The 27,711-nt window shown below is 38.7% G+C and overlaps 1 protein-coding gene across 1 annotated transcript; it reads left to right on the top strand.

Moving 5' to 3' along the window:
* The first annotated feature begins 3,974 nt into the window (after positions 1-3,974).
* On the top strand, positions 3,975-5,907 carry LOC103272807 (delta-sarcoglycan-like). The gene is made up of 2 exons (XM_008070272.1): positions 3,975-4,094; positions 5,520-5,907. Exons 1-2 carry the CDS (start codon positions 3,999-4,001, stop codon positions 5,691-5,693), a joined length of 270 nt encoding a protein of 89 aa, XP_008068463.1. The 5' UTR covers positions 3,975-3,998; the 3' UTR covers positions 5,694-5,907.
* The last annotated feature ends 21,804 nt before the right edge of the window (positions 5,908-27,711 follow it).

Genomic DNA, 27,711 nt, shown 5'->3' with positions numbered 1-27,711 from the left:
ACAAAAATTTTGCACTGAAGAGAATGCCAAATGACTTAGAAACGAATGAAAAGATGCTTAAATCCATTACTAATTAGGAAAATGCAATTTCAAGTGACAATCACATCCCATTTCACACTTATTTCATATTTAATAATATCAAATGTTAGCAAGAAAGTAGAATAACTGGAGCTCTCATCATGTCTAGTGGGAAAGTCAACTGGAGCAGTCACTTTGAAGAGCCACTTTGTGTTATCTAACAAAGCTGTAGACCCACAGAATCTAGGAGTAGCCATCCCACCCACTCTCCCACGTGTCTAAAAGAGATTTTTGCATCTACACACTAAAAGACACGTACAAGAATGTTCATAGATGCACTGTTTGTAGTGCAAAAACCTGGAGCCCTAAAAGCCCTGACTACACTATGCAATCTATGCATTTAACAAAATTACATTTGTACTCCATAAATGTATACAAAAAGAAGACCTGGAATCAACCCAAAGTCTAACAGTGGAATGGACAAATAAAGCATGGTGTATGAAAACACCAGGGGAATCAAACAAATTACCTCTATCAGGGTTGCCAAAAGCATGTCTACATATTTTAAGAGATGTTATCTGTGTATTACTTGTAGTTAAATTGAGTTATGGTAGTAATGTGTAGTATGACGTTCGCTCAAAAGATGACATTCATCAAATGAATACTAGCATCACCATGTGACAGGCAGGACAATCAAAGCAAATGGCAGAAGCGTGATTGTTATTCAAGTTGCACAAGACCATTTTGAAGTATTTGAAATTCAAGAATATGAATAAAACAAACCACAACAGATGCTGGCGAGGATGCAGAGAAAAAGGAATGCTTCTACACTGCTGGTGGGAATGTAAACTACTGCAACCTCTTTGGAAAACAGTGTGGTGATTTCTAAAAGAACTAGACTTTGACCTTCCTCATGACTCAGCAATCCCCCTCCTAGGAATATACCTGTAGGAATTCAAATCATTCTATAAAAAAGATACCTGCACACACATGTTTCTTGCAGCACTATTCACAATAGCAAAAACATGGAATCAACCATGCTGCCCATCAAAACTGGACTGGATTTTTTAAAAAATGCGGCACATATACACAATGGAATATTATGCAGCCATAAAGAAGTATAAACATATGGACTTTGCAGCAACTTGGATGGATTTCGAGTCCATCATATACCTCTCCCAGTGGTTGATGGTGGAGGCTTTGTCGAAGATGAGTTGGCTGAAATTGAGGTTCAGAAAAAGGTTTTAAATTAGAAAAAGAAGTTGGATGCAGTGGCACATAACTATAATTCCGGCACTTTGGGAGGGAGAGGTTAGACCAGCCTGGGCAATTTGTTGAGACCTCATTTTAAGTCAAAAAATTAGCTGGGCACTGTGGAGCATGCTATAGTCCCAGCTACTTGGAAGGCTGAGGTGGAAAGATCACCTGAGGCCAGCCGGTCATGGCTGCAGTAGCTATGAATGTACCACTGCATTCCAACCTGGGTGACAGAGTAAGACTTTGACTCAAAAAAATAAAATAAATTAGAAAAAAGATAAAAATCTGAAACCCTCACAACAACTGGCCAGATTAAAAAGAACAGCCGCTGCCCTCCATAGCCAGCATCTCCACACCTCAGTCACATTCAGGCCTTCAGTGCTACTTGCTCTACGTAACTGTGCAGGGTGTGTTGTTTTACTTACAGCTTTCTCGTAGGTCACTCATTGACATCCCCTCTTGGGGGCACCTGGACTTTATGACCCTCACACTAGAGCAGTGCTTCTCAAAGTGTAGCTCCTGAACAAGCAGCATCAGGATTCTGTGGGAACTTAGTCACAAATCCAGTTGTTGGGGCCCCACCCTAGACCTACTAATCAGAAACTTTGAGGATGGGCCCAGCTTGCTGTGTTGTCACAAGCCCTCCAGGTGATTCTGATGCTCACATTTGAGCATCCATCTCCTTGAGGCATGGCCCCAGTGGGCCTCCTTTCCTGGCCCTTTCTTCCTTTCTGTATCTCTCCAGTGAGGTTCTTCATTTTTCTCCTCTGGGAGGGTTGTACTTTCTCCTAATAGAAGCCATGTTCATCTCCAACAGCCAACAGGACCCTTAATTGCTAACTCCATCAGAAGGAAACCCCCTTCCATTTTTCCTTGCACCATGCCATCTAAACAATTGTGTTATGATTGTTAGTCTGTGGTCAGAAATCTGCAGACTCCGCTTCAGGGATGCTTTGCTCTCTGCAGTTCCCACAGGGCTCTTGTAGGAGCTTTTTTCTCAGTGGAAAGATGAGCGTGTGAACAAATTGCATCGAGTCTGCCTGAACATCAGACATTGAGATGGGCTGTGAAGCAGAAAGCCAGCTCCCTTTCTGTCTCTGCTTCTAGGAAATTGTTTTCCCCACCTGCATCTTGTGAGAAGAGGTAGAGAAAATGGAGATTTTTGCCACACATAAAGGGGTGAGGTCAGAAAGGAAACAATTTTTTAAACAGAAGTTCAATCCAATCCTTTCATAAGTACTATAGGCCTGTTGCTTCTCTTGATGATGCTAGTTGAGTCATTGCAGGGGGGAAAAAAAAATCAAAGAAGCAGACAGTCACCTAAAGTGGTCCCAGAACCCAGACGGAGAAGTGTGGATGAGTCCTCTCTTGGCGCCTGTGTGGTGTCACTGAGGGGTGGCTCAGTGGTAGATTCCGCTGGTCAGATCGCTCTTCTTGCCACCTACTGAGGCCCAAGAGGGTTTGCCCTACCCAGAGGGAGTGGTGAAAACAGTACAGGGAGTCAGCAGTGGCCAGAGAGGGCAATGTTCTTTTTTCCTAACATGTTCAAGGTGTCTGAAAAGTTAGAAGTGAAGAATGAAAATGCAGGAAATTGGTCTGGATCAGAGTGGTTTGAGAGTCATTGCTGATGTCTTTTCTTTCTAAGTTGGGATATGTTCTTTGTAACAGAGAAGAGAATCTTCATACATTGCTATCTAGGCAAATCTAGAATATTCAGGGAATGGTTGAGTGTTAATGTTTTCCTCATTAACTGAATTAGGCAAAACTTCCTAAGTATTATCCTCTGTTTTGCCATCATAATTTTCAGAGTGTGGCTGCCTGTCCTCTTGATTTATTTCTTACATTACATACCATAAAATTCACTCCTTTGGGAGTTTTCACATATACATAGAGACATGTAACCACCACTGCAATCAAGATGGCTTCAGTCCCATCACCCCAAACATCCCCTCCTTAGGCTGTCCCTTTGTAGTCAAACCACTCCCCGTCCCAGCCTCTGACAACCACGCTTCCTCCTGGGTCTTCTTCAGACAACTAGACTGAAGCATAAGGCCCGAAACTTCTTTATGATTCACTGGTTTAATAACAATAGAAAGAGGAGTAATAGTAATATTTAATGCATATTTGCAATTCCAATGTGTCAGGTATTGTTTGAAGCACATTATAATAAAGAATGAGGAAACAGAGGCTTTAAGAAATTTTAAGAAAAGGAAAGAAGCAGCAAAGAAAGAAAGACTTGCCCGTGGTCATATAGTGGCCACCCCATGGCTTGATTCCAAACAGGTCTGACTGATCCATTTTCATAGCCTCTGTCTGATTCTACCTCCATGGCAGACACAGACAACAGGACAAAGTAGTAGGAACGCCTGGCAATTCCAGTAAGCTCAGTTTAGGTCTGGTATTGCCTTACTCTTACATTTTTTTTTTTAAAAAAAAAGCTGATGTAAGAGTTTGGTTAATTATACCAACAACATGAAACCAGGATCCTTCCTTACAACCATTGTAAAGTGCAGTGAAGATAAAGCCTAGACCTTTATGTTCTTTGTCATAAACTTGACCAGGTTTGTAGAGCAAAACTTAGAAAAGGTCCTGATCAAATATTGAAATGTTCTTTCAATGCCCTGATCATAAACTTCCTCTTATATTGAACGAAAAGAGAAAGGGGTCTTTAATCTCAGTTTTGTGTGTATTTCAGGTTGGAGTCTCCAACCCGGTCTCTGGTGATGGAAGCCCCAAAAGGAGTAGAAATCAATGCAGAAGCTGGCAACATGGAAGCCACCTGCAGAACAGAGCTGAGACTGGAATCCAAAGATGGAGAGGTGAGAGGTGGGAAAGACAGAGACATCCACAAGGTTCTGACTGCAACAAACCAGCCTTTCCCATAGCTGGTTTGCCATGGAGGTTGACCTTATGCATATGAACAAAAGGAACCAAGCAGAAGGTTTTGTTTCTGAAACAGATAATTGAACAGAATGATTATAAGTCCAACCCACAATACATAAAAGTTATGATTCATTATTTGTAAAGTGCTGAGATAATGGCATGTATTCCAAGCACAGAATTATAGGACCATAAAAATGAACACTATTTCAAATTCTCTCTCTTGTCACCTTAATATAAGATTTAGTTAGCCAATGTAATTAAGCTGTATATTACACACATCTGGCTAAAAATGAGCTTAATTTACTTGTTGTTATTTTATGTTGTATGTTTCTCTTTTCATTGAGAATGAAGAGTCAGATCAGCTATCCCAAACTAGAACAAGCCAAGACTTTATAGGATAAGACTAGGCTACAAGAGAACAAGGAATGGCAAATTTTCATTCTCTTAACCCAACGTACTCCCAGTTGGATGAACAGAAATGCCACTTGAGTTTTTACAAGCAGGACAATCTAAATACCCCCCAAAATATGCTTTGACTGCAACCTTAGTGTTCATAAATGAACGTTGCTATTTAAGAATAAAAATAAAGGAAAAAACCTGTTTTTTTTTTAAAGCAAAGCTCTATTGCACCTTACTATTCAATGAGAGAGGTTATCGGTCTCTACCAGCTTCTGTGACATTAGCTATTTTGTTTTAAGAGATAGTCAAAGAATTCAATTATCACAACTGCCTCTTCAAACAGCCACAAACTGCAAACCACACACACATAAAAATCGTGGCTAACTCACATATGCAGTTTATAGCTATCAGAATTTGAACTCTGGAGGAATCAGTTATAATCATAAATCTAATGGCACCTTCCACCACTGCTTATTTTTATGGGCATGTTTTTCCCAAAGTATATTCTATATCAGCCTCATAAATTGTTAGAAAAAGAAAAAAAGTATCACTAGTCATTTAAAACTTGGAAAATATTGCATAATCTACTCTCTTCTTGGAGATTCACCTTGCACACAAAAAATGTGTAGAATCTGAGAAGTCTCATAGTAAAGAAAATTGTTAAATGTAGCATTTCCACATTTATTTGACCCTGGGATGCTATTCACATTCTACATGACCTCCTTTTACAAAATTCTAGAATAGGCCAATGCAGCATTATCTTGCTAGAATATAAGTTTCTGTGAAGGGAGAGACCTTATCTCTCTCATTTCTCTCCAAATCCCCAGTACCAAAAATAATAAACACATGGTAGGTGCCCATTAGATTTAAGTTGAATTGAACATTCATTTGCTGTTTCTGAGTGTCATGAGAAGAGATGACAGCCTCTGACTTACTCTTTCCTTCCTATTCGCTCTCTTTAGATTAGGTTAGATGCTGCGAAAATCAGACTCCCTAGACTGCCTCACGGATCCTACACACCTACGGGAACGAGGCAGAAGGTCTTCGAGATCTGCGTCTGCGCCAATGGGAGATTATTCCTGTCTCAGGCAGGAACTGGGTCCACTTGTCAGATAAACACAAGTGTCTGCCTTTGAAAGACTATCCATAGTGGACATTGCCGGCAGCATAATGGCCTTTTTTGGCTTTAGACACTGGCTGTCAGCTATTTTTACTAGAACACAGAAAGCCTATCAAAGACCTTTTGTGTGTGCGCGCGTGTGTATGTGTGTATGCTTGAGTGTGTTTGTGTGAGTGGTTGGATATAAATATATATAAATAAATATAAATAAATATATATATCCTCTGTATAAAATGAGGTTTCAGTACAAAAGGAACCATGGGTGACCCTGTGATATCCACTGTCATTTTTCCATCCCATCCCCCCCACCTACATGACAAAAATCTAAACGAATTCAGGCCTAACATTCCCCAGACCATTCAGAATCACACAGTGTATTGGACACTGAAAAATATTCACCTACACAGTTGAGTAACTGCGTATCTTCTCCTTTAGTGTCATTAGGAGGGAGTGATGGCGGGAATCTCCAAGTCACACTCAAGCTCTGAGGCCCTTCTATTAAAAATAGACACTAGGTTTCCTTTTTTAGCTTTAGCAAGACTGGCCAATTTCTCCCTCTTCAAGTTAGAGATGGGGCAAGTTAGAGAAGTCAGCTGTAGAAACCCAAAATGGCTGCCCTACCTTGGCAACCGAATGTATTGGGGCTTTTGTAGTTGGGTGAATGAGGAGGATAGATTTTAGCAAATCTTGAACTGTTCACCCAACTTCTGCTATCTTGCTTTCTTCAAACTCACATATTCTCTCACAATCATATTAGAAGCTGTAAATCAGCACAAAATAACAGCTGTTCCTCAGTCAGCTGAAATCTACTCAATGTCCTGACAGGCAAAGAATAAATGGATGCTATGTCTTTGTTTAAAGGGAAAAAATGGCTCAAATCTGTTATATTTTCACTTCTGACTTAATCTAACAGATGCCAATCCCAAATGATCAGGTCAATCAAAATGCCTAAGAGCAGAACTCCTAAGAGAAGCCATTTCGAGATGCATGTCTAATATACAGGGAACCTAAGTATTTTGTATATGTTTCTTGGAGGTAGGTAAGATAGAGACATGCCCTTTTATTCTTATAGGCTTGCACAGATTCGCTGGCTTTGATCTTCTTATATATTGTTTTCAGTGCTGGGATATTCATATTCCTAAATTCACTGTTATAGACCTCCAAGAATCACAGGTCTAAAGCACTACATGCCACCAGAATTGCTCACTGAAAGTTAATATAAACTGAATCAAGTGTCTTTATCACTGTGTCCCCTGGGACCCAGCAGCACCCTAATTCCCGCCATCAGCTACCTCTCATCACCCCACTTTCATCATCATGCTCCAGGGTCACCCTGGCCAGCTCTTGTGCTGGGACAGGGGATTATACCATCTCTGTTCAAAGAGGGGGAAACGTGCCTATGCCTTAAGTCAATGCACTCAGCAAGGAGAAGCACATCTTATTTATCTTGTTACCTATAGTTTATTTGGAGAGGAATGGTTTAGTCATGACTGGGCATCTTAAAAGCTGAAAGACAACAAATGGTTGACATATGTGGACTCTAAATATTCCAGAATGGAGATGTCACTGACTTAGATGGTTCTGGATGCCATTTGGAAAGTAGCGGCCCCGCATTCCTAAATGAAGTAGTATTTGTACACCTGGGTGGCATTTGGTTTTTTTCCTTTATGAGATTCTAATTTTTCTTACTTCACAAGCAGGGAAAGGTCTGTCATAGGAGATGAATAAGAGATTTGATATTTTTTGAGATAACACTCAACCATCAGACTGAGGTTTGCACACATGGGATATAAGAACAAGGTGTCGCTTAGAAGGAGGTGAGAGGAAAAGTTGTCCTAGACCAGTCAGTGATGCTGCTGGCATCCAGACCCCAATTACTCTCACTTAATATCCCATGCAGAAGAATTGGGCTGGTCAATCTTAGGGTGAGACCCTACGATTGGTTGGTTTTGCAGCACTAGGGTCTAAAAAGGAAAACCATGAAAGACATCAGATTACTCTGGATTTGTACTATTGATATCCTATAGGGCCTTGCTGCCAGAATCTGTATGTATCACGTACAGGGTTTTTTCAAGCCAGGGAAAACCCTCCTTGGCTGCAGGAGGACCTATCCCATATCTTTCAGATAAACAATACTAGCTATGAGGTCCTTTGTGGCTAAATACCTTAAGACAAGGTTTTCTTTTTAAGGTAGACTATCTTTGCATTTTGCCATGTCAAGTATATAATCTATGGATGACAAGAAAGCAAAAATTTCCCAGAACATCTTTCCTTAGATTTTGTTCCAATATTTACATGAAAGACTAGGATCAGCACCTTGGAAAGTTTATGCCAATGGAAAAAAAAAGCTGGTGTCATCCCACATGCAAAACTTAATCCTAAGAGTAATAAGTTCACAATTGGAATAAAAATAATAATAGCAACTGAAAATATAAACCACCTATTGGAAACAGACATGATATAAAATTCTGGTTTTCATTTATGCTAAGTGACCACAATATACAAGGTAATCAGCAGGAAATGTTATATGACTTAAATTATGTATTTCAGTTCAGACTTTAGAAATCAGTGAAATGCATTCTAAGTTTCTCAGTGTACATCTTTTTTCTCCCAATACCCTCCACTAGAATATTTGTCCATGGTTATAAGAGAAAGTTTTACCTGAATTCTGGAAAAAAAATAGCTTTTACATTAAAATCTACTAACCCCTACTTTTTAAAAAATGAGATTCTTTCTAATCTTTATATATAATATTTTCTAGACAATCACACCTTTGGGTATATTAAGCAGCTGGTGTTATAACAAAGAGTTCAAGTGAATCTTCAATATACTATAAGTTCCAGTGTGTTAATAGTCTTCAGAAGATTTTTATAAATTAAAAATTGATCTCCAAATATGTTCAGCACTTAGTTTTATTTGATATCTACTCAAGAAGTCATAAAAGTTCAGTCTTTGAAAACGACTAGAGTATGACAAAGGTTTTCAAAAACCCTTATGGTGGCATCCATCTACCTAGGTAGAAACCTGACATGTGGCTTTATAATTGTTATGTTACCCAAGGGATAGATCTTATAAACTTGAAACGGCTTTTAAATTCCTTTAGATCATTTTCCCTTTGGATCGCTTTCATCGTCTATCCAGCAACCATAGACCAAAGATTGCTTGAAGTTTGACCCTAGAGCAGGTGTCAGCAAACTATGACATCCTTGGAAACCAAATCTGACTCACTACCACCTGTTTTTGTAAATAAAGTTTTATTGTAACACAACCACATACATTCGTTTACATGTTGATTATGACTGATTTCATGCTACAACAGCAGAGACTGCATGGCCCCAAAAGCATAAAATAGTTACTATTAACCCTTTAAGAGAAAGAGTTTGCTGACCCCTGACCTAGAGGTCATTTGTGGTATGTGTTGGATATAGCAAGACAGAAAGCAAATTTCCTGATAGCAGGAAGTAAGCCTGCATTTCTGTGTGACCTTGGGAATATTTCTTGGTAAAGTATTTTCAGAAGGAAGTCCTTCCTTACACTACATGTAGAAAGCCTGCCTCACACTACATGTGGACGTGATCCACCTGCCACAGAAATACAGGCTCAGAGGACTCTTGGGAACAGGAAGGATAGAATTAGGGTAAGCTTAGTGGAAAAGAAAGCTATGATACTCTGCTTTTCCGAGGACTCTTCATAGACAGATGTTTCCTCTGGCCAGTATCATGTATAACAAGAAGTGAACTGGGGAATCTATGATTTCAACTTAGACTGTCTTTCCTAAGAGACTAATTTTGCTATCTATACTACTAGAGGTTTCCACCTTGCCTTCTTTATTCCAGAAGGATGCCCACTCCATGGTCCTCCAGAGAACTTTTTTGACTTACATGTCTGTGGCTCCCATCACCTCGGTTATTCATACCTCCACTGTACTCACTGTTCCTGTACCACACCAGGCCTAAAGGGCTAGTGGGACCAGTGAATAATTGGAAGTATGGAAACATCTGATCCGTAGTCAGATGCATTATCCATTGCACCACTGGCCCCTAGAAGAAGCATCATATAATATGTAGGAATAAAAAATACAGTAAAATTATTTTGATGAAACTGTGGCTAGGAAGAACCAGAATAATGCCAGTCTGGTCTTATTTCCAAGAATGTGGGTCTTTGTTTTCTGGTGATGAGGGAATACAAAAAAGGACATAACTTGAATTCTGATATCTCTGCTTCTGTGTAGTAAGGCAGGTTCCTAACAGAGACCTGTCCCTTCAGTCAATATTCCTTTTGCTAATCCAGGGCCTTATACCCAATATTGTTAAAATAGTATCAGTTACCAGTGACTCTTTGTTAGTATCAGCACTTATTTTAGGGAGGAAGAATGTTTTTAATGTAAATGACCCCCATTTACCAGACTGTAATCAACTTCACTTCAGGAAGTCCTTCAGTCTTTCAACTGGACACAGCTGAAAAAGAATGAAACTGGCATCACTGCCCTTAACAGGAGCACCTAGATAAGGGTATCTTGCTTTGTTTACTTTAGGCCAAAGGTATCATGATGTTTGAACCAAAGAGGTAAATAGATCCATTCTACCTGGTACTTATTTTTCAAGGCTCTATGGAAGGTGAAAATTTCATTTTGGTAAGTTGTAAACAATACCAGTTCTCTCTCTTCTCTCTGCCCCTGGAAATGTTAGGCACAAAAAGGATAAGGAAGCAGTTCCTGGAATGATATATTTGCATGATGCCCCAGTAGCAGGTGGAGAAAAAGTTATAATAAAAGAAACAACCTTAGAAAACAGGCCTTTTATCTTAAAGATAAAATGTCTCTCTGGCGGTCTTTCATCACTATCTCCTTGGTGGAAGATTCCCCTAGTTCCAACATATTTCCATTAAAATAGTCAAAGCTACTGCATTGGGATGTCAGATGCATCTCTTTCTTTGTGGTAATCGGAATTTAAAATTATACAGTTGCTTCTGAATTTCTCATGCACAAAGCCAAACCACTGATAAGAGATAAAGCAGTCTGAAGCCTGCTGCTTTAGCCAGCACAGCACACCACATGCATTAGCACTTTCAAAAGCAGTGTGATTTCTATGGTTCTTAAAAGCTTCCTTCATAATGGAGTCCTTTAAATTTCTCGAGGCAGGTCTGAATGGCAAAGGGAAAATCATTACTTGTGGGAGGTCCTCCTTTTGAGTATTGTTAGAGCACAAGTGTAAAAGGAAATGCCTTTTTAGGGCGACCCACACTCACGCGTGCTTTTTTCTTGGGTTCTCCCCTATCGCCCTTTCTGGATACTGATACAGTAGGAAATTAGCCTCTTACTTTGAGAAAAGAGAGCAAGAATGTTGCAAGCCCTTGTTGCAATAGGAAGTGTGATGTCATAACACAGTGTGAATGATGCTATCAAACCCATCCTAAGCAGTTTCAAACCTACCAACAGCTGCGGCTCACTCCTCCTCCTCCTCCACTTCAGCCCTACAAGTAGTAATGTCAGTACCCACTTTGAGGTTTGCAGTTGGACTAGAACAAAGGAAGAGTAGCTATAAGCAAGAAGTGTATTTAGAGTCTGAATCCACCTGTCGGATTCTTTTATAGTTCTTAAGTGTGGTAATTAGGTTTTCATGCTCATGTGTGAGATGTGCCGCCCCCAAACCTTGTTACTATGTTGGCACATTAACTGACTGATATGAAAACAAAAATAATTTTACAATAAATCCACCTGTCATAATAAGAACCTGGAGTGTGTACCAAATACCTCATTAGGCATGTAGACACCCTCCTCCCTAGAGGGCAGGTAGATTTGGCTTCACCAATGAACAGTAGATAATATTAGGTAAATAATACAGAGCTCTTTGAGAGAAGAAAAAAAAGGAAACATCTGCTTAATCTTAAATCTATCCCACATGCCTAGAGTTGTCTTGCAGTCCCTGGTCTTCTAGTGTCTTCACAGCCTACTTTTGCTTTTGTTTTGTTTTTGTTCTATGAGGTTTTTTGTGTGTGAAATCAGAGATAGCTCAGATTTCTTAAAGTGACAAACTTCAAATCAGTCTGTTAAGTCACATAAGAACACCGTAGGAAAGGATTGTGCAAAGGCAGAAGGCACTTGTCAACAAAGAAAATGGTGTTTCTTTAGTTTCCATTTTATCTAATTATTTTGGGAGAAGTTCTAACATTGTGGGGGCCAGAGATTCTTTTGACAGTCTGAGTGAATCTGTGAAATTTCTCCCCCAAAAGAATCACATTCACAAAATTTTGCATAGAAGAGGTTTTCTTGGACCCAAAGCCTACTCTAAGACATGAAAAGAATTCTATTTTTAATTATAATGATTATTTATTATTCATCAAGCACTTACTATGTGTTAGGCACCGTGCTAAACATTATATTCACTTATTTCATCCTCTAAACAGTCTTTTGAGTTAGGTTCTATTCTAGGTACAGTATATAGATATGGAAACTGAGACTGAGAGAGGTTAGGAAACTTGCTTAAAGTCACTCGCTAGAAAATGACAGAGCTGGAATGTAGGGCTACAGTGGTCAACTATGCTGTGAAGTCACGGACATAGCAAATTATTTTTCAAGCTGTTGGGATGTGTCCCCTACTAGGTTTTAGAAGAGATCATCTTGGGTAGATGAAGCTATAGAGATTTTATATCCTCGATTTCCATAGTCTCTTGCCATGACAGCATTAAGGACTAAAGTATAAATACCTGGGTGAAGATATAGAAAGTCTGTCTAAATAATAGACTCTGGAACCAAAAAAAATTAATTTGTTCTGAGTGTGATTCTTGTTAAGTCGGGCCTTTTTCCTTATAAATTGGAAGGTGCCTTAGTTGTTAGCCTCAATTCCAAGAGAAAATTGTAATACTCAGTGAACTGTGGGTGTGGCTAAACAATCAGCATTCCTGACACCACATATAGCTCATTCTTTACACCTCCCTTCAAAAGACAAATGTCTTGGATTTTTTGTTATTATTTTGTTTTGGAGTCGGAGTCTCACTCTGTCGCCTAGGCGGGAGTACAGTGGCACACTCACAGCCACCACAACCTCGACCTGCTGGGCTCAGGTGATCCTTCCGCCTCAGCCTTCCAAGTAACTGGAACCACAGGCAAATGCCACCACACCTGGCTAATTTTTTGATTTATTGTAGAGACGAAGTCTCGCCATGTTGCTCAGGCTGGTCCTGAACCCCTGAGCTCAGGCAATCCTCTCACCTCCGCCTCCCAAAGTGCTGGGATTTCAGGCTTGAGCCACTGTACCCAGCCAAATACCTTGTTTGAGGTGAGGCCTTTGATGCTATTTGGTCATTAATCTTCCCTACTTTTATTTGTGGCAAAATTCAAGGAAGTAATTGAATAGAAGGAAGTGCAAACTCGGTCACTGCCCCTGTTTCTATATAAGAGGAGAGCACTGCCAAGAACTCCATTAGCTTAGGCATTCCACATCAGAGCTGAGCTGACCACTTGTCTCTGTTATGACTTGAGCCGCACACCCCACACCTTGTCAGCCATCACTAATGGATCATGCACCCCACCCCCAGGCCCCCATGCACAGAATTCTTCTCACCAGTGCACTCAGACTGTCAATACCAATTCATCTGAGTTGAAGATGAGACACCTTTGCCAGTTCTTGTTTAAACAGTGGCACCCTTTAACCTTGAACGTGTACATTTGACACTGGCATCCTAGATTCAGCAATGAGGGTATGTGGCGTTTTAACTAGGAAAGAAGAAAATGAGTGCATATGAAGTTTTTTACAACTTCGTTGTTTTGGAGATCAGGGTTTGAACTATGAGTTAAAAGATAGTCATTTTGAAGATTTAGCCAGGGACCATCTGAAGGTTATAAACCAGAATGCCCTTGTTAAGGTCCTACTGTCAACCCGCTTCACCCAGGACTGAGAGGGCCACAGAAGCAGAGAGATTAGGGGCCATCCTGCTCTCATGTGCTTTCTCCACAGCACATTCTTGCCCCTTGGGGGATAGAGTTCCTCACTGTACCTCACAGTCTCATCCCTACTGCTAGGGCTTGTCTGGCCCTGCTTCCCCATGAAACCTCAGTAAAGGGTTGAGCTAAAAACGACAGTGATCCTATCTTAGAGAAAGTCTGTCAGGGGTTTCCTTTTTAGCAGTGTAGACGTTCAAATGGTAAGCTAAGAATGGATATCTTTAAAGAACTTCTTGAAACTAACCTCACCAAAGCCTGGCTTTTGGTAAGAAAGGGAAGCAGATTCTAGCAAAAGGGGGGAGTGTGAGCATGCCTAAATTTGAGTGAACACAAAATTAATTTTTATCCAGTGTTTTGTGAGGGAGGGAATGAAATCTTCTATACCTCAGCCACCTCCCCCAGATGAGTTCCCCCTCTTAGAGACCACGAAGAAGCAGAAACACACTTCTGAAGGAGGTCATGTTCTAGAAGGAAAAGGCAGAGTACATCTGTCATTATGCTAACTGGATTCAGTCCTGAAGAAACTAGATTCTGATGTTCTTAACAGAAAAGAGGTCACAGAAGTCCCATTTGCTTGGGAATTTTGAGAAAGAAACCCCATTCCCATAAAGCATTTGAGTTCAGCCTTAGGGTTATTTTTGGTTTTGTTTTGTTTTTCTCTGGGATTGAGTGTGATGTAAGAAGAAGAGCTTTTTAGTTTTGTTTTGAATAACATCAATCCTTGCACACTCTATGCAAAAATTTTGTAAGCATTGCAATAATGCTATGAATTACAAGGAACTATTTTAACTTTATTACACTTTCTGTATAAAAAAAATTTGTATTTAATATTATTTCAACTGCAGTCTTGTAAAATATATTAATAAAAATAATGATTGGTAAGAAGGAAAGCACCCTTGTCCACTTCTTTAGGGAATTCCTCTCTCTCAGTTAATAATCAGTCACTCCTGTTATGCTACCTCAGAAATACATTTTCAGATTAACTTCTCTTCTGCATCTGTTTAATCAGTGGCCTAAGATATTGGGTAAGCCATTTGGGCTCTCAAAGAGAGATTCACACAGGCTGCCTTATGAAAAGAGAACTTCATATAAGGTAATACACGGTCTGGAATTTGGGAGTCCACAGGCCTTAGAGCACGTCAAGGAAACTGCCATCCTTGAATGCTTTCCTAATGACCTGCATAGGCTCTCCTCTGGCTACAGTTTACTGCTTTGAAGAAGTCAGTCTGACCAGTTTCTATTGGATAAAACCTTTTCAACTGGGTTACCTTAGCATTCTTGGTCAGACTATAGATATGCCATCGTTGAGTCAGATGTCCATCTCTGGTTCAATAAGTTTCATCTTCTTCTAAAGAATATCCCAGCACTGCTCCCCTAGATGGGGCCATGGATCAGACAATTTATGATAAAAAGCATCATGGCAGAAACACTCTGATCCACCTACCACAGTCAATCCTTCATTTTGAGCCTGTCATCTCTCCTGGCCCTCCACAATGGCAAATTGTTGGGTATACTAGAATCTGCCTAGAATCCCCTCTTACCCAGCACGGCCTCCCCCAGGATATCATCTCTTACAATTCCAACCACATATCACCTTCTCTCTATGGCCTTCATCATTTTTCCTTGATCCCCTCACTGATTTGTACTAATTTCTCTTATAATTCTACATTGTGTAATGATATACCTATATTTACCTATCTATCTGGAACCCTAGAATGCTTACATATATTTTTAAAGTTCATACAGAATTGATCATACATCTAAATTGATCTTCACAATACATTATAAGGTAGATAGGTAATTTCCCCATCTTGAAAATCTAAAACAAGTTTTACATATCCAATACATGCCAGAACAAATGTCATGCCCAAGTGTTTTTTCATCAAAGGCAACAGCTCATTACATTTACTTCCTGACTCCACATAACACTGAAGCAACATTACAGAATTCTCAAAATAAAAGGCTATAATAAAAATGTTATTCCCAGGAAGGGTGCAATTTATTTCAAAAGGTGAAGAAAGTTTATTACCTGGCTTCTCTTTTGGGGAAATTTAACAACAACAACAACAAAAAAAAAAAAATCAAAGGGAATAAGATCACCATTCAAAAGACTTAATGAAAAAAAAGTTGAATCTTAGCTGAAAAGATAAACACTAATGAGAGAGAAAGCCTGTTACTGACAAGTCAAACTAATTGACATCATTGTTTGTACATAATTAGAAAGCAGATGAAATCCCAGGAAGCTAAAAACAACTCTATTCCTTCTCTTCCAAGGAAGGTAATTTTCTAAAGTAGTAAATAGGTATAAATCAGCAACCTTTAGTCTTCTGGTCTTAACCCCTTTAAAAAAGCTATAAAATTCTGTAGCCCACTTTACCCAAGGAAAAGCACGCAGGATAAAGGAGAAGGGAATAGGGATCAGAGGGCAGAGGAATAAACTATACACCGTTCAGAAAAACCTGTGAAGGCAACATGTATGAATTAGCATCTACAGTTAAGTCCGACGCCAGGTAAATTTTAGTTTGTGAATGACAAATTTTAATTACTCTCAACACCAAGCACTTGCAGTTGAGGATTCATTTACAGCCCCCAAGAAAGACCCTTATGACTTATCAATGGACAGACAACAGACGAGTCTTTGAGATCGCCTGGCACAAATAATTAAATGTAATTATAGAACACTTGTGAGATATTTTCTGATAACTGTTTACTAGAATTTAAAATGGGTATATAAAATGTGAGAATAGAATCGTCTCAATTATAGAATATTTTAATAGGAAGTAAGCACTTGGAACTGCAAAGTTTAGGCTAATAGTAAGTTAAAGGTAGAAACACTAAATCATCAGTTTTAATCTATTAAGAGACCGAGTTAAGGGTTGCCTTTAAAAACATGTTGAGACAAAAATTTACCTACAAAGCTTAAATAAAAGGAAAAGTAATATTTTAAAGTAGACACTATGGTAAAAAGTATTAGGAAAGAATCTGATTAACAATATATAATGATAAAATCCCTTATCTTATTGCTTATGCATTAACCCACTATGCTGAGCAGGCAAGAGACAAAAAACAAAAATCCAAAGCTTTGAAAAGAATAAGAAAAAAATTAACACATCAATCATGGAGAAAAAAAATTTTTTTTTTTTTGAGTTGGAATCTCACTCTACCGCCCAGGCTGGAGTGCAGTGGCATGCTGATGGCCACTGCAGCCGTGACCTGCTGGACTCAGGCGATCCTTCCACCTCAGCCCTTCAAGTAGCCAGAGCTACAGGCATGCACTACCACATGCGGCTAATATTTTTATTTTATTGTAGAGATGAGGTCTCGCCAAGTTGCCCAGGTGGGTCTCGAACTGTGGTCCCAGGCAATTCCTTTACCTCAGCCTCCCAAAATGCTGGGATTATAGACTTGAGCCACCATGCCCATCTGGAGGAAATTTTTAACTACTCTGTATCTTATACAAACTGGCAAAGCATAAAAAATTAACTCATATACACACACTTACCCCTCAACATGGCAGCAAAGAAAGATTCCCCTTCACTGCCAATTATCATCTAATGAAATAAATATAATCTCGAAGTTAAAAAGTTAAAAAGCTTTCCAGACTATATGCTCTGAAAATAGAAATAGGTTATATATATTTTATATTAAAATAAAGCCTTAGGAATTTAAGAATTGAAAAATATTTCCCTAACCAACTGGGTGATTTGAGAAAAGAACCAACCATCTTAAATAAAATTTAAACTGGTTTTATTTTATTTATTTTAAAATTAAAAATGCTACAAATTATGTAATTTGGTCAAAGCAGTCATTGACATAATAAAAGCACTTAAACTTATTAGTAGAGAAATGAATCAATAAAACATTCAATTTAGGATTCCAGAGCAATCAGCAAAAGAGCAAAAGTCAACAACAAAACTAAGATGGAATAAGTAATTCTAGATTTTAAATTATAAAATTTAAAACCCAATACCTACAACAAATAAAAGTGCTGATAAAGTATAAAAACATACAAAGAAGTTTAGAAAACATATAAGATTAAAAAAAATATCATGGCAATATGTAATTTCTCATCACAAGAAAAACTAGAAAATCTTGAGGCAGTGTACAATTCTAAAAATTAACAAAAATTAGTAAAATTAGTAAAAATTAGTGATTGTTTCTTAACCAAAAGTAAAATGATTTTTGTTTAGAAAATTACTCCAAAGATATACTTTTTTGACATAAATAAATATTACATATATGTAATGTACATGCATATATACATTCATAAACTTATATGTAAAGAAAATATATATAAATAAATCTGCTATAACCTGTGCTAGAAAAAATAAATTCTGAGAAAAATAGATATAAAATGAAGATTGTCTTGCTTTCCTTCAAGTTAAGTTACATATTTAACAAAATGCCAATCAAAATCCCAACAAAACTTTTCTGGGAAGTAAACAAAATAATTCTAAAACTTATTAGGCAAAAAGAAAAAGGAAAAAAAAGATAAGAAACATCATCTACAAAAAGGCACTAAAATCACAAAAACTTAACAGACTGTTGAAAATCACAAAATAACAACAATAAAAACAAAAATATTTAAGAAACAAGAACACAGATCAACTTCATTTGGTATTAGTTTCCTGTCTGGAAAATACCCTCTTGCCTTTCTTTGTCTGGCTTACCACCTACTTACCCTCTAAAATTTTGCTCAGACATCAGCCTCCAAGGAGGCTCAAGAACAGAGGTACAGTTTACCAATTCTTCTACCACTGGAGCCTAGCAGAGTGCCAGGCGTCTCAAAAGAAATGGCTGCACTGAATAGCCAGAAAAACCCAGAAATAGACTCAAGTGAATATAAGAATTTGTCTTATATCAATTTATCAGTTCAATCTGCCACTCATCTTTAAACACTTCAAGACAGAGAGCAAAAGTGAGATGATGGTTTCTGTACTAATTCAGCTCACAAACAGGTGGTCTTATAGTGAATCAAACAGCCGCAGATATAACAGACAGTGATGGGGGACCACACAGTGCCAGGGAAGCAGATAGCTGGAACACCATCACAAGGGAAAAGGTAAAGATTATTTTTTATTGTCATTAAGAAAACTCATCTGCTCTTTTTTTGGTGAGGTTGAGGGGGCTTCAGAGTCACACCTTAAATTAATCCCAGTGACAAAGAGTTAAATATATCTGTGCATCTAACCTCTATTGAATGCTTATTTTTTTGTAAATAAATAACACACTCTCCTTGCTCTTGAATAAATATCTCAGATTTCAGTAGGGTAAATAAGGGTCTAAAATGGTCAGTTACAACAGTATGAAAGAGGTGTAAAAAAGATAAGACAAAATAATAGACAATGGAATAACTACCTATCTATGATCTATGGAAGAATAATTAAGGAAACCTCAAAGAGAAAAAACTGGTATATTCAAGAGCATGCAATTCTTAAGCTTTTTCATCCCCTGCCACACTCCCACAAACAACATAACTTGAAAAAATAACACAAATGAAAGAAATTGCTAGAAATTACAAACTTTGAGATCATTCCAATTAATAAGGAGATCGTTGGCTGGGCTCGGTGGCTCAGCCTGTAATCCCAGCACTTTGGAAGGTCGAGGTGAGTGAATTGCCTGAGCCCATGGGTTCGAGACCAGCCTGGGAAACTTGGTGAGACCTCATCTCTACAATAAATCAAAAAATTAGCCGGGCAGTGTAGCCCGTGCCTGTAGTTCCAGCTACTTGGAAGCCTGAGGCCAAGGGATTGCCAGAGTCCAAAAGGTCGGCCTTGGGGTAGCCGTGAGCCTGCGTGCCACTGCACTCTAGCCTGGGCCACAGAGTGAGACTCCAACGTTTAAAAAAAAAAAGGAAAAAAAAAATCATAAGACATCAGTAAATACATGAACAAAAGAGATTATAAGTACACAGTGAAAATGTACTTTTTTTCCATTCTAGGACACTGGAACAAAATTAGTATCCACTGTTCAAGGAAAACAAAGCAATACCACCACATTCAATATTCACTTTGACTTAAAGATGTAATCTAATTTCATAAATGATTTATTTAAAGTATAATTTAGCATCTATTAAACAAAATGTGGTTAAATCTATCAAATAAATGTCATGGTCACACCTTTGGAGAAAAAGTCGAATTAAGTGGAGTTTTGGGGTGTTTTTTTTTTCTAACCTCCCAGATTGGTTAAATAGTGACTGTATTGAGGGCCATGTAATCAGGCTGTTTTATACTTTATGTTTAATCCTGAAAAAGAATTCTGTAAGGTAGACATTATTACAGAAACTATGGCTCACAGCAATTAAGGAACTTGCCTGAGGTAATTCTATTAACAAATGGCAGAGCTCAGTTCTAACTTCAAGTACAATTCCTTACATTATATGGAGTTATCAACCTTTCCTGTCAAAAAGGAGTGAGACAAAAAAACACCTGCACACCGATGCAGTGGGCACTCACATATTCTTTCTGAAAGTAATGAGTCAGTACTTCTCAAGAGTCATGAAAATGTTCATATCCTTTGGCTTATTAAACCCATTTTCAAAATTTTCATCCAGGCAACAATATCTAAGCAGGAAGTGTTGTTAGCAGCATTGTAGTATAATTTAAAGATGGGGAAACTTGAAAGGGGAAGGCTATTTGAATCATAGTTATTTCAAGTTGATGGAATATTATGCTGCCTTCAAAAAGATTTGTGAGAATTTAATTTCTATATGGCAAAATTTAATGTTAAATATGTAAAAATGATGTATACACAGGAACAAAGAATTCTAGGGAAACTAAAAGATGAAGTAAATTGATTTATTTGGATGGTAGTATTATAGGTATTTCTTATGATCATTTTTGTGTTTACAATATTTGTATAATAAAACTTTTTCAAAAAATGACTAGTATCTGTACTTTTTCTATAAAACAGTATTAATGGCACATACTTTGATCCTACAAATAATCCACAAGAAGGAAAATGTATAGATCCAAAATTGTTTACTGCAGTGTGATAAAGAAGAAAATCTGGGATTTTCCTTTTATCTTAAAGTGTTGTCTCACTAATCATCAGAGAAATGCAAATCATTGAGATACCACCTAACTCCAGTAAGAATGGCCATCATTAATACAACAGACAACAACAGACGCTGGTGAGATATGGAAAAAGGGAATGCTTCTACACTACTGATGGGAATGCAAATTACTTCAACCTCTGTGGAAAACAGTGTGGCAATTTCTAAAAGAACTAGAAACCAACCTTCCATAGGACCCAGCAAAGTCCCTACTAGGATATACCTGGAGGAACTCAAATCAATCATTCTACCAAAAAGATACCTACACACGCATGTTTATTGCAGCACTATTCACAATAGTAAAAACATGGAACCAACCATGCTGCCCATCAAAACTGGACTGGATATAAAAAATGTGGTATATATACACAATGGAATATTGCGCAGCCATAAAGAAGGACAAACATATGGACTTCGCAGCAACTTGGATGGATTTAGAATCTATCATGGTCAGTGACCTATCACAGAAAAAAAGAACAGAGTACCATATGTTCTCACTCATAAGAGGACCCTGAACATTTACCATAATACTATAAGAAAGGAATTGGCAGTAATCGGGTACAGCTGGGGTAGGAGTGGGGACACAATATCAATAAGGGTACCTGAACTCACAAAAGGCAAAGTGGGGACCAAAGGGAGGCCTAAACTTTACCTGTATGATGTCCACTTGTATACCCAATCCTGAATTGTACCCCACACCTTTAAAAAAAAAAGAATAGGAATAATAGGTATATAAATTTAGCAAATTCTATCAATGAAATGTAAGTATTAAAGTAATTTTGGAAACCACGGAACAATGTCACATGTTTCAAACAACTTTAAAAAGCCCTAGCATTACAGAAAGATAATTACAGTTATGTCTTAGCCAGTTCAGGCTTCTATAACCAAATACCAATTAACAGATGGCATATAAACCACAGAAATTTATTTCTCACAGTTCCGGAAGCTCGAAGTCATGGATCAGGGCACCAGCATGGTTGGGCTCTATGAGGACCCCATTTGGGTTGTGGATTATCAGCATCTCAAGTTATCCTCACATAGGGGAAAGAGGGCAAAACATTTCTCTGTGGTCCATTTTATAAGGGCACTAATTCCATTCTTGAGGGCTCCACCCTCATGATCTAATTACTTCCCAAAGGCATTACCTCCTAACACCACCACATTAGGGGTTAGGATTTCAACATACACATTCTGGGGGACACATTCAGTACATTGCAAGCTATGTGAAAAGTATGTTGTTGTTGTTTTTTTGAATTGGAGTCTCACTCCATCTCCCAGGCTGCAGTGCAGTGGACCACTCACGGCCACCCCAGTGTCAACTCACTGGGCTCTAGTGATCCTTCTGCCTCAGCCTTCCAAGTAGCTGGAACTACAGATGCGCACTACCACGCCTGGCTAATGTTTTATTTATTGTAGAGACGAGGTCCCACCTAGTTGCCCAGGCTGGTCTCGAACCCGTGGGCTCCGGCAATCCTCTCAAAGTGCTGGGATTACAGCTTGAGCCACTGTGTCCAGCTGAAAATACATATTTTTGAGGATTAAAAAAGATCACCAATCATTTTAAATTACGGTGCTAAGGTAACATGCACATGGCTAGTGATTTCTGCTTTCCTAAGTACAGTTATTTTATTACCAATCATTTTGTTAAATGGATGAATAAAAAAATCATTTTTAAGCTTAGCTTTAAATATTTATTTTTTAATTTTAAGTCCATTTATTCAAGTCTATCAATGAGTCAAATCTGAAAAGACTTCTGAACACAAAGAATACCTGGGGATTTAAGGTTGCCTCTCCTTCAATTCCACAGAAGAATGAAACCTTTGAAAATGTTCTTCTGGTCCCTGTGATGGTTACAAAGCTCGACTACAGATGTCACATCAAAGGACAAGCCACATATCTAAGCTTTATTTGGGTACCAAGGTTGCAGGAGCTTGACACCCCTACTGGATTTCAAGCATGGGCTAGGTGAGAAAGGGTGCAACCCTTCCCACTTTTAAAAGACATGAAGAGAAACCAAAGAAAAGTTGACCACAACTTTAAATGAATAGCTGCCCATAAATTCTGACCATAATAATTGATGTAGTCCTACCCTGGAGATTCTTTCTGACCACTGCTACCAATATTCACTCTCCTTCCTCAGACTCCCACAACTTCCTTCTGGCTCAACATTCCAGGTTTGTCTTGTCAAGTTGTATTCTCTAATATCCAATGGTCTCATACAGATTTGGCACATCTTCAATCCATCCCTTTCATGATTTCTATACTTTGTAACCTATCTCCTTTAGCTCCCATGATCCTGCAGTTTATTGTGCTCTCTCTAACATCTGACTGATCCTTCTCCTTCCTATAAAAGACTCTGTAATAGATAATCTACCAATGTCCCCAGAAATTAATAATCAACCCCTTCTTCAATTCTATTGACAGTTACCACAGGAATCCTTCTCTACTCTTTGAAAGCTAAATAACTGATCAACTATAATCTGACCCAACTAACTCATTTTCCTTTCATTTTTTCCCCTACATTCAAATAGGTATTTTCCAACCAAGTTATGTACCTTAATGGGAAAGGGGTTTAACATAGAGTTATAAGTACAGACATTGGGGACATTGGGGAAAGACACTGGTTTTGGTGTCAGCTAGACCTGTGTCTAAGCTGGACTAGTGTTTAAGACCAAGTTTCCTCTTAATGCATGCCGCTATATTCTTTTTTTTTTTTTGGAGTTGGAGTCTCACTCTGTTGCCCAGGCTGGAGTGCAGTGGCACAGTCATGGCTACTCCAGCATCAAGCTGCTGGGCTCTGGCAATCCTTCCACCTCAGCCTTCCAAGTAGCCAGAACTACCGGCACACGCAACTACGCCTGACTAATTTTTTGTTTGTTTGTTTGTTTTTGAGTTGGAGTCTCACTCTGTCACCCAGACTGGAGTGCAGTGACCGCTCCTGGCCACCACAGCCTCGACCTGCTGGGCTCCGGCGATCCTTCTGCCTCAGCCTTCCAAGTAGCTGGAACTACAGGCACGCGTTACCACGCCCAGCTGATTTTTGATTTATTGTAGAGATGCGGTCTTGCCAAGTTGCCCAGGCTGGTATCAAACCCACAGGCTCAGGCAATCCATTCACCTTGGCCTCCCAAAGTGCTGGGACTTCAGGCTGAGCCACCGAGACCAGCCTATGCTGCTATATTCTGACTTCAACTCTGGGTTCCTGACACCTTCAACCATTCCATTCAGTTTTTGTTTTTTTAAATTTAGTCTTTCTTAGTGTTATGTGTATAGTCTATTCTCTTCCTTGAAGAAAATGTTTCCTTTTTAGTCCCTTCCTTTTTTACCTGTATCGTTACATTTTACCGACCAAAATAGTCAAATCTCCCCTATAACGCACACAGACCCAAAAGAGTTCTCTTGATCCTGCCTACCTCAAGAAAATTCACCACTCAAATTCTTGACGTCATAGTCTATGCTTGCTTCTTTTGCACACTTAAAAGTATCCTCCAATCAAAGTTTTGATCCTAACTCTAATACATTACTGTACTCTAAAAAGGTCATGAGTGACCTAATGTTCAAATCAGAACATCTTCCAATGACCATTTCTCCATTTTGACACAATCTAGTCCTGAACCCAGTTTGTAGTAGACTCTATCGGTAGCCCACTCAGCATCTATTTACCTACCCTAATTCCTTACAGAATGCCATCTGGTTCAGTTTCCAACCTGCCCTGAGACATCCACATAACTCAGGGAAACATGAAATATTATCCATAATTAATAGATAAAAGAAAAGCACTCAGAACTCCTTAGTTTTGTTCTCTATTTTGATGAAAATTTGGTGATTACATGGTATCCCAAACAGATTTCTGACATATGTTTTACAATTTGCATAGTTGATTTTGTTCCTTCTGATGGTTCTATCATGACTCTGACAGTTACAAAAACACTCTCTTAGAGAAAAACTCTCTTAGAAAAAACTCTCTTAGAGAGAGGCCCGCTCCCCAACTCCCCCGTCATAATGGTAAGTTTCTAACACCAGTCTTCCCTCATACCTTTCTCCTCACCTATTGCTATGGTTTGAATATATATCCCCTCCAAAACTCGTGTTGAAATCTATTCCCCAATGTGAAAGTATTGACAGATGGGCCTTTGAGAGGTGATTGAACCATGAGGAGTCTACACTCATAAACAGCTTAATCTAAGTGCATACACATTTTAAGAAAGGAAAAAACTGCATTAAAATGGCAACACTCAATATATACCAATAACAAAAGATGAACACAAGTCACATTTGACTTCTGCAATTAGAAGAGGTGCTCAAAGTAGTTACTATCAGCATCCAGACACTTCTGATTATGGCAAAGTACTGCAAGACTTGTTCCTGGATCTTCCCTTGTACACACCAAACACAGTACTATGCGTCTCAATCTTATCACGAGTGTGTGCAAGTATTGGGTGTGTTGGAGGTTTTGTTGCATACTCAGGCCTCCATTGTCATTGTACTTCCATAACATTCTCAAATTTCAAATACCACTTCAAAATGGTCGTGAGCTCCTCAAACAACAACTATGATTCTGTCATTTTTTAGACTGTCCTGCATGTCACATGGTGACACTACCTTCATTTGATTAATACCATCTTTCGAGCAAACATCATACTACACATTACTACTATAATTCAATTCAACTTTGAAAGGTAACACATAAAGCCGGGCTCGGTGGCTCAGCCTATAATCCCGCGCCTTTGGGAAACTGAAGTGAGTGGATTGCCTAAGCCCGCGGGTTCGAGACCCGCCTGGGCAGCGAGACCTCATCTCTACAATAAATCAAAAAATCAGCTGGGCGTGGTAGTGCATGCCTGTAATTCCGGCTACTTGGAAGGCTGAGGTGGATGGATCGCCGGAGCCCAGCAGGTCGAGGCTGCGGTAGCCGGGAGCGGCCACTGCACTCCAGTCTGGGCTACAGAGTGAGACTCCAACTCAAAAAAAAAAGAAAAGTATCACATAGATAACATCTCTTAAAATTTGTATACATTTTTTGGTACCCTGGGATTCATGGATTAATGGGCTATTGGATTAATGGGTTATTAGATTAATCATAGAAGATGAACTGGTACTTCATAAGAAGAGAAAAAAGACCTGCGCCGGCATGCTGGTCATGTGATGCCCTGTGCCACTTTGGGATTCTTCAGAGAATCCTCTTCAGCAAGAAGGCTCTCATCAGATATAGCCCCTTGACCTTGACATCTCAGCATTCATAACTGTAAGAAATAAGATCCTTTCTTTAAATAAACTACTCAGTTTCAGCTATTCTAAGTAAAAGAAAATTAACTAATATACCTATTAACTCTTTCTTTAGGTCTCAAGGCTCTTATAATATCTTTCCCATCTTGATGGTTTTATTGCAAATCACAAAATTAGAAAACCACGGGTATAGACTTACACATTTCTAATTTATTAATTTAGCATATGGTCATTCTCAGCTTGCCACAGTTCTTTATTTTTACTTGTTGAGAAATAGAAATATACATTGGATTGCAAAGTGGTTTTTTTGTTTTTCTGTTTGTTTTTTGAGTCAGAGTCTCACCCTGTCACCCAGGCTAGAGTGCTCTGGCGATCCTTCTGCCTCAGCCTTCCAAGTAGCCAGAACTACAGGCACGCGCTACCACACCCAGTTAATTTTTTTATTTATTGTAGAGACGAGGGTTCACCAAGTTGCCCAGGCTGGTCTCAAATCCCTGAGCTCAGATAATCCTCTCATCTCGGCCTCCCAAAGTGCTGGGATTACAGCCTTGAGCTACTGTACCTGGCCACAAAGTGCTTTTCAATGATTGCTTTGTTCGGGGAAAAATTACAACATTGGCAATAAATCCTGTGTTCATTTGTGTACCTTTTTTAAATCATACCTTGTGGCTTTTGCTGACTTAAGAGAGACCACATGCTTACAGAAGTTTCATCTTTACTATATAAACAGTCTGATAATCTTCCAGAACATTTCTTAAATCATTAATAACAGTGCCTGAGCTACACGTTAGAGGAACTGAACTGGACTGAGACAACAATATTATTATTTCATTTCTAAAAGTACTTAACAAGTTGAAAATATTTATTAATAAATGCAGTTTGACCCCTCCCCCCAAAAAATCTTCCTCGTCTCTGAGCCATCAATCTTTCTTTGTACAAAATTTTAACACAAGGACAGTGACATACCCTTTATTCTTCTCTTTTTAGTTCCCTCTGTCAAAATAAGTTTTCACATGCATTACCAAATAACCTTTTACATTTTATCATTTAATTGCCACAGTAGCCTTAGAAACAAGACATCTATATCATCTTGCAAACAGGGAAACTAAGTCCCAGAGAGACTTAGTGACAATCCAAGTTGACATATGTAAAAGCAGCAGAAACAGATCTGGAATCTGTTCAGTACATCAATATTTACTGGGCACCAACCATATGGCAAGGGCTCCAAAAGCCAGTGCTCCTTAAAATCTGCTGATGCAGCATGGATAAAAGAAAGTCAACCTTGTTTCCTGTCCGGTCACTAGTTATGTGACTGTGACAAGACTTGAGTCTCAGTTTCTTCTCCTCTGTGAAATGAAGGTGTTAGATAAATGATCTCCACTAGCCCTCACATCTGGTGATTTTACATGGTATTCTGTAAATTATCATCAGAATGACCAACGCTGAATCATTAACAGGACTAGTCCATTCACTCACTGGCCAAATACAGAATGAAAATGTACAGAGGCCATGCTTCTATGTGTTTGGGAATTATCATATACAAAGTAGGCATAACCTCCACCATCATTGAATTTACAATCTAGTGCAAAGGGGCAATGCAACAATAACAAAGAAACAACCAAGGTCATTTCCTGATAATGAGAAGTACATCAATAAAACTAAATTTTTCCCAAAAGAGGTGACATCTAAGCCGAGATTTGATAAGAAGTCAGGCACACAAAAATTTAGGAGAAAAGTATTCCAGCAGAGAAACACAAAGTTCTTTAAAAAGGGCAACAGGGGCTCTAGTCTCTCTCTCTCTCTCTCTCTGTC

The sequence above is a fragment of the Carlito syrichta genome, unplaced genomic scaffold (genome assembly GCF_000164805.1).
Source record: "Carlito syrichta isolate Samal-C Ts95f unplaced genomic scaffold, Tarsius_syrichta-2.0.1 Scaffold313251, whole genome shotgun sequence".
Classification (NCBI taxonomy): domain Eukaryota; kingdom Metazoa; phylum Chordata; class Mammalia; order Primates; family Tarsiidae; genus Carlito; species Carlito syrichta.
This window is presented reverse-complemented; position numbering and strand designations above follow the sequence as displayed.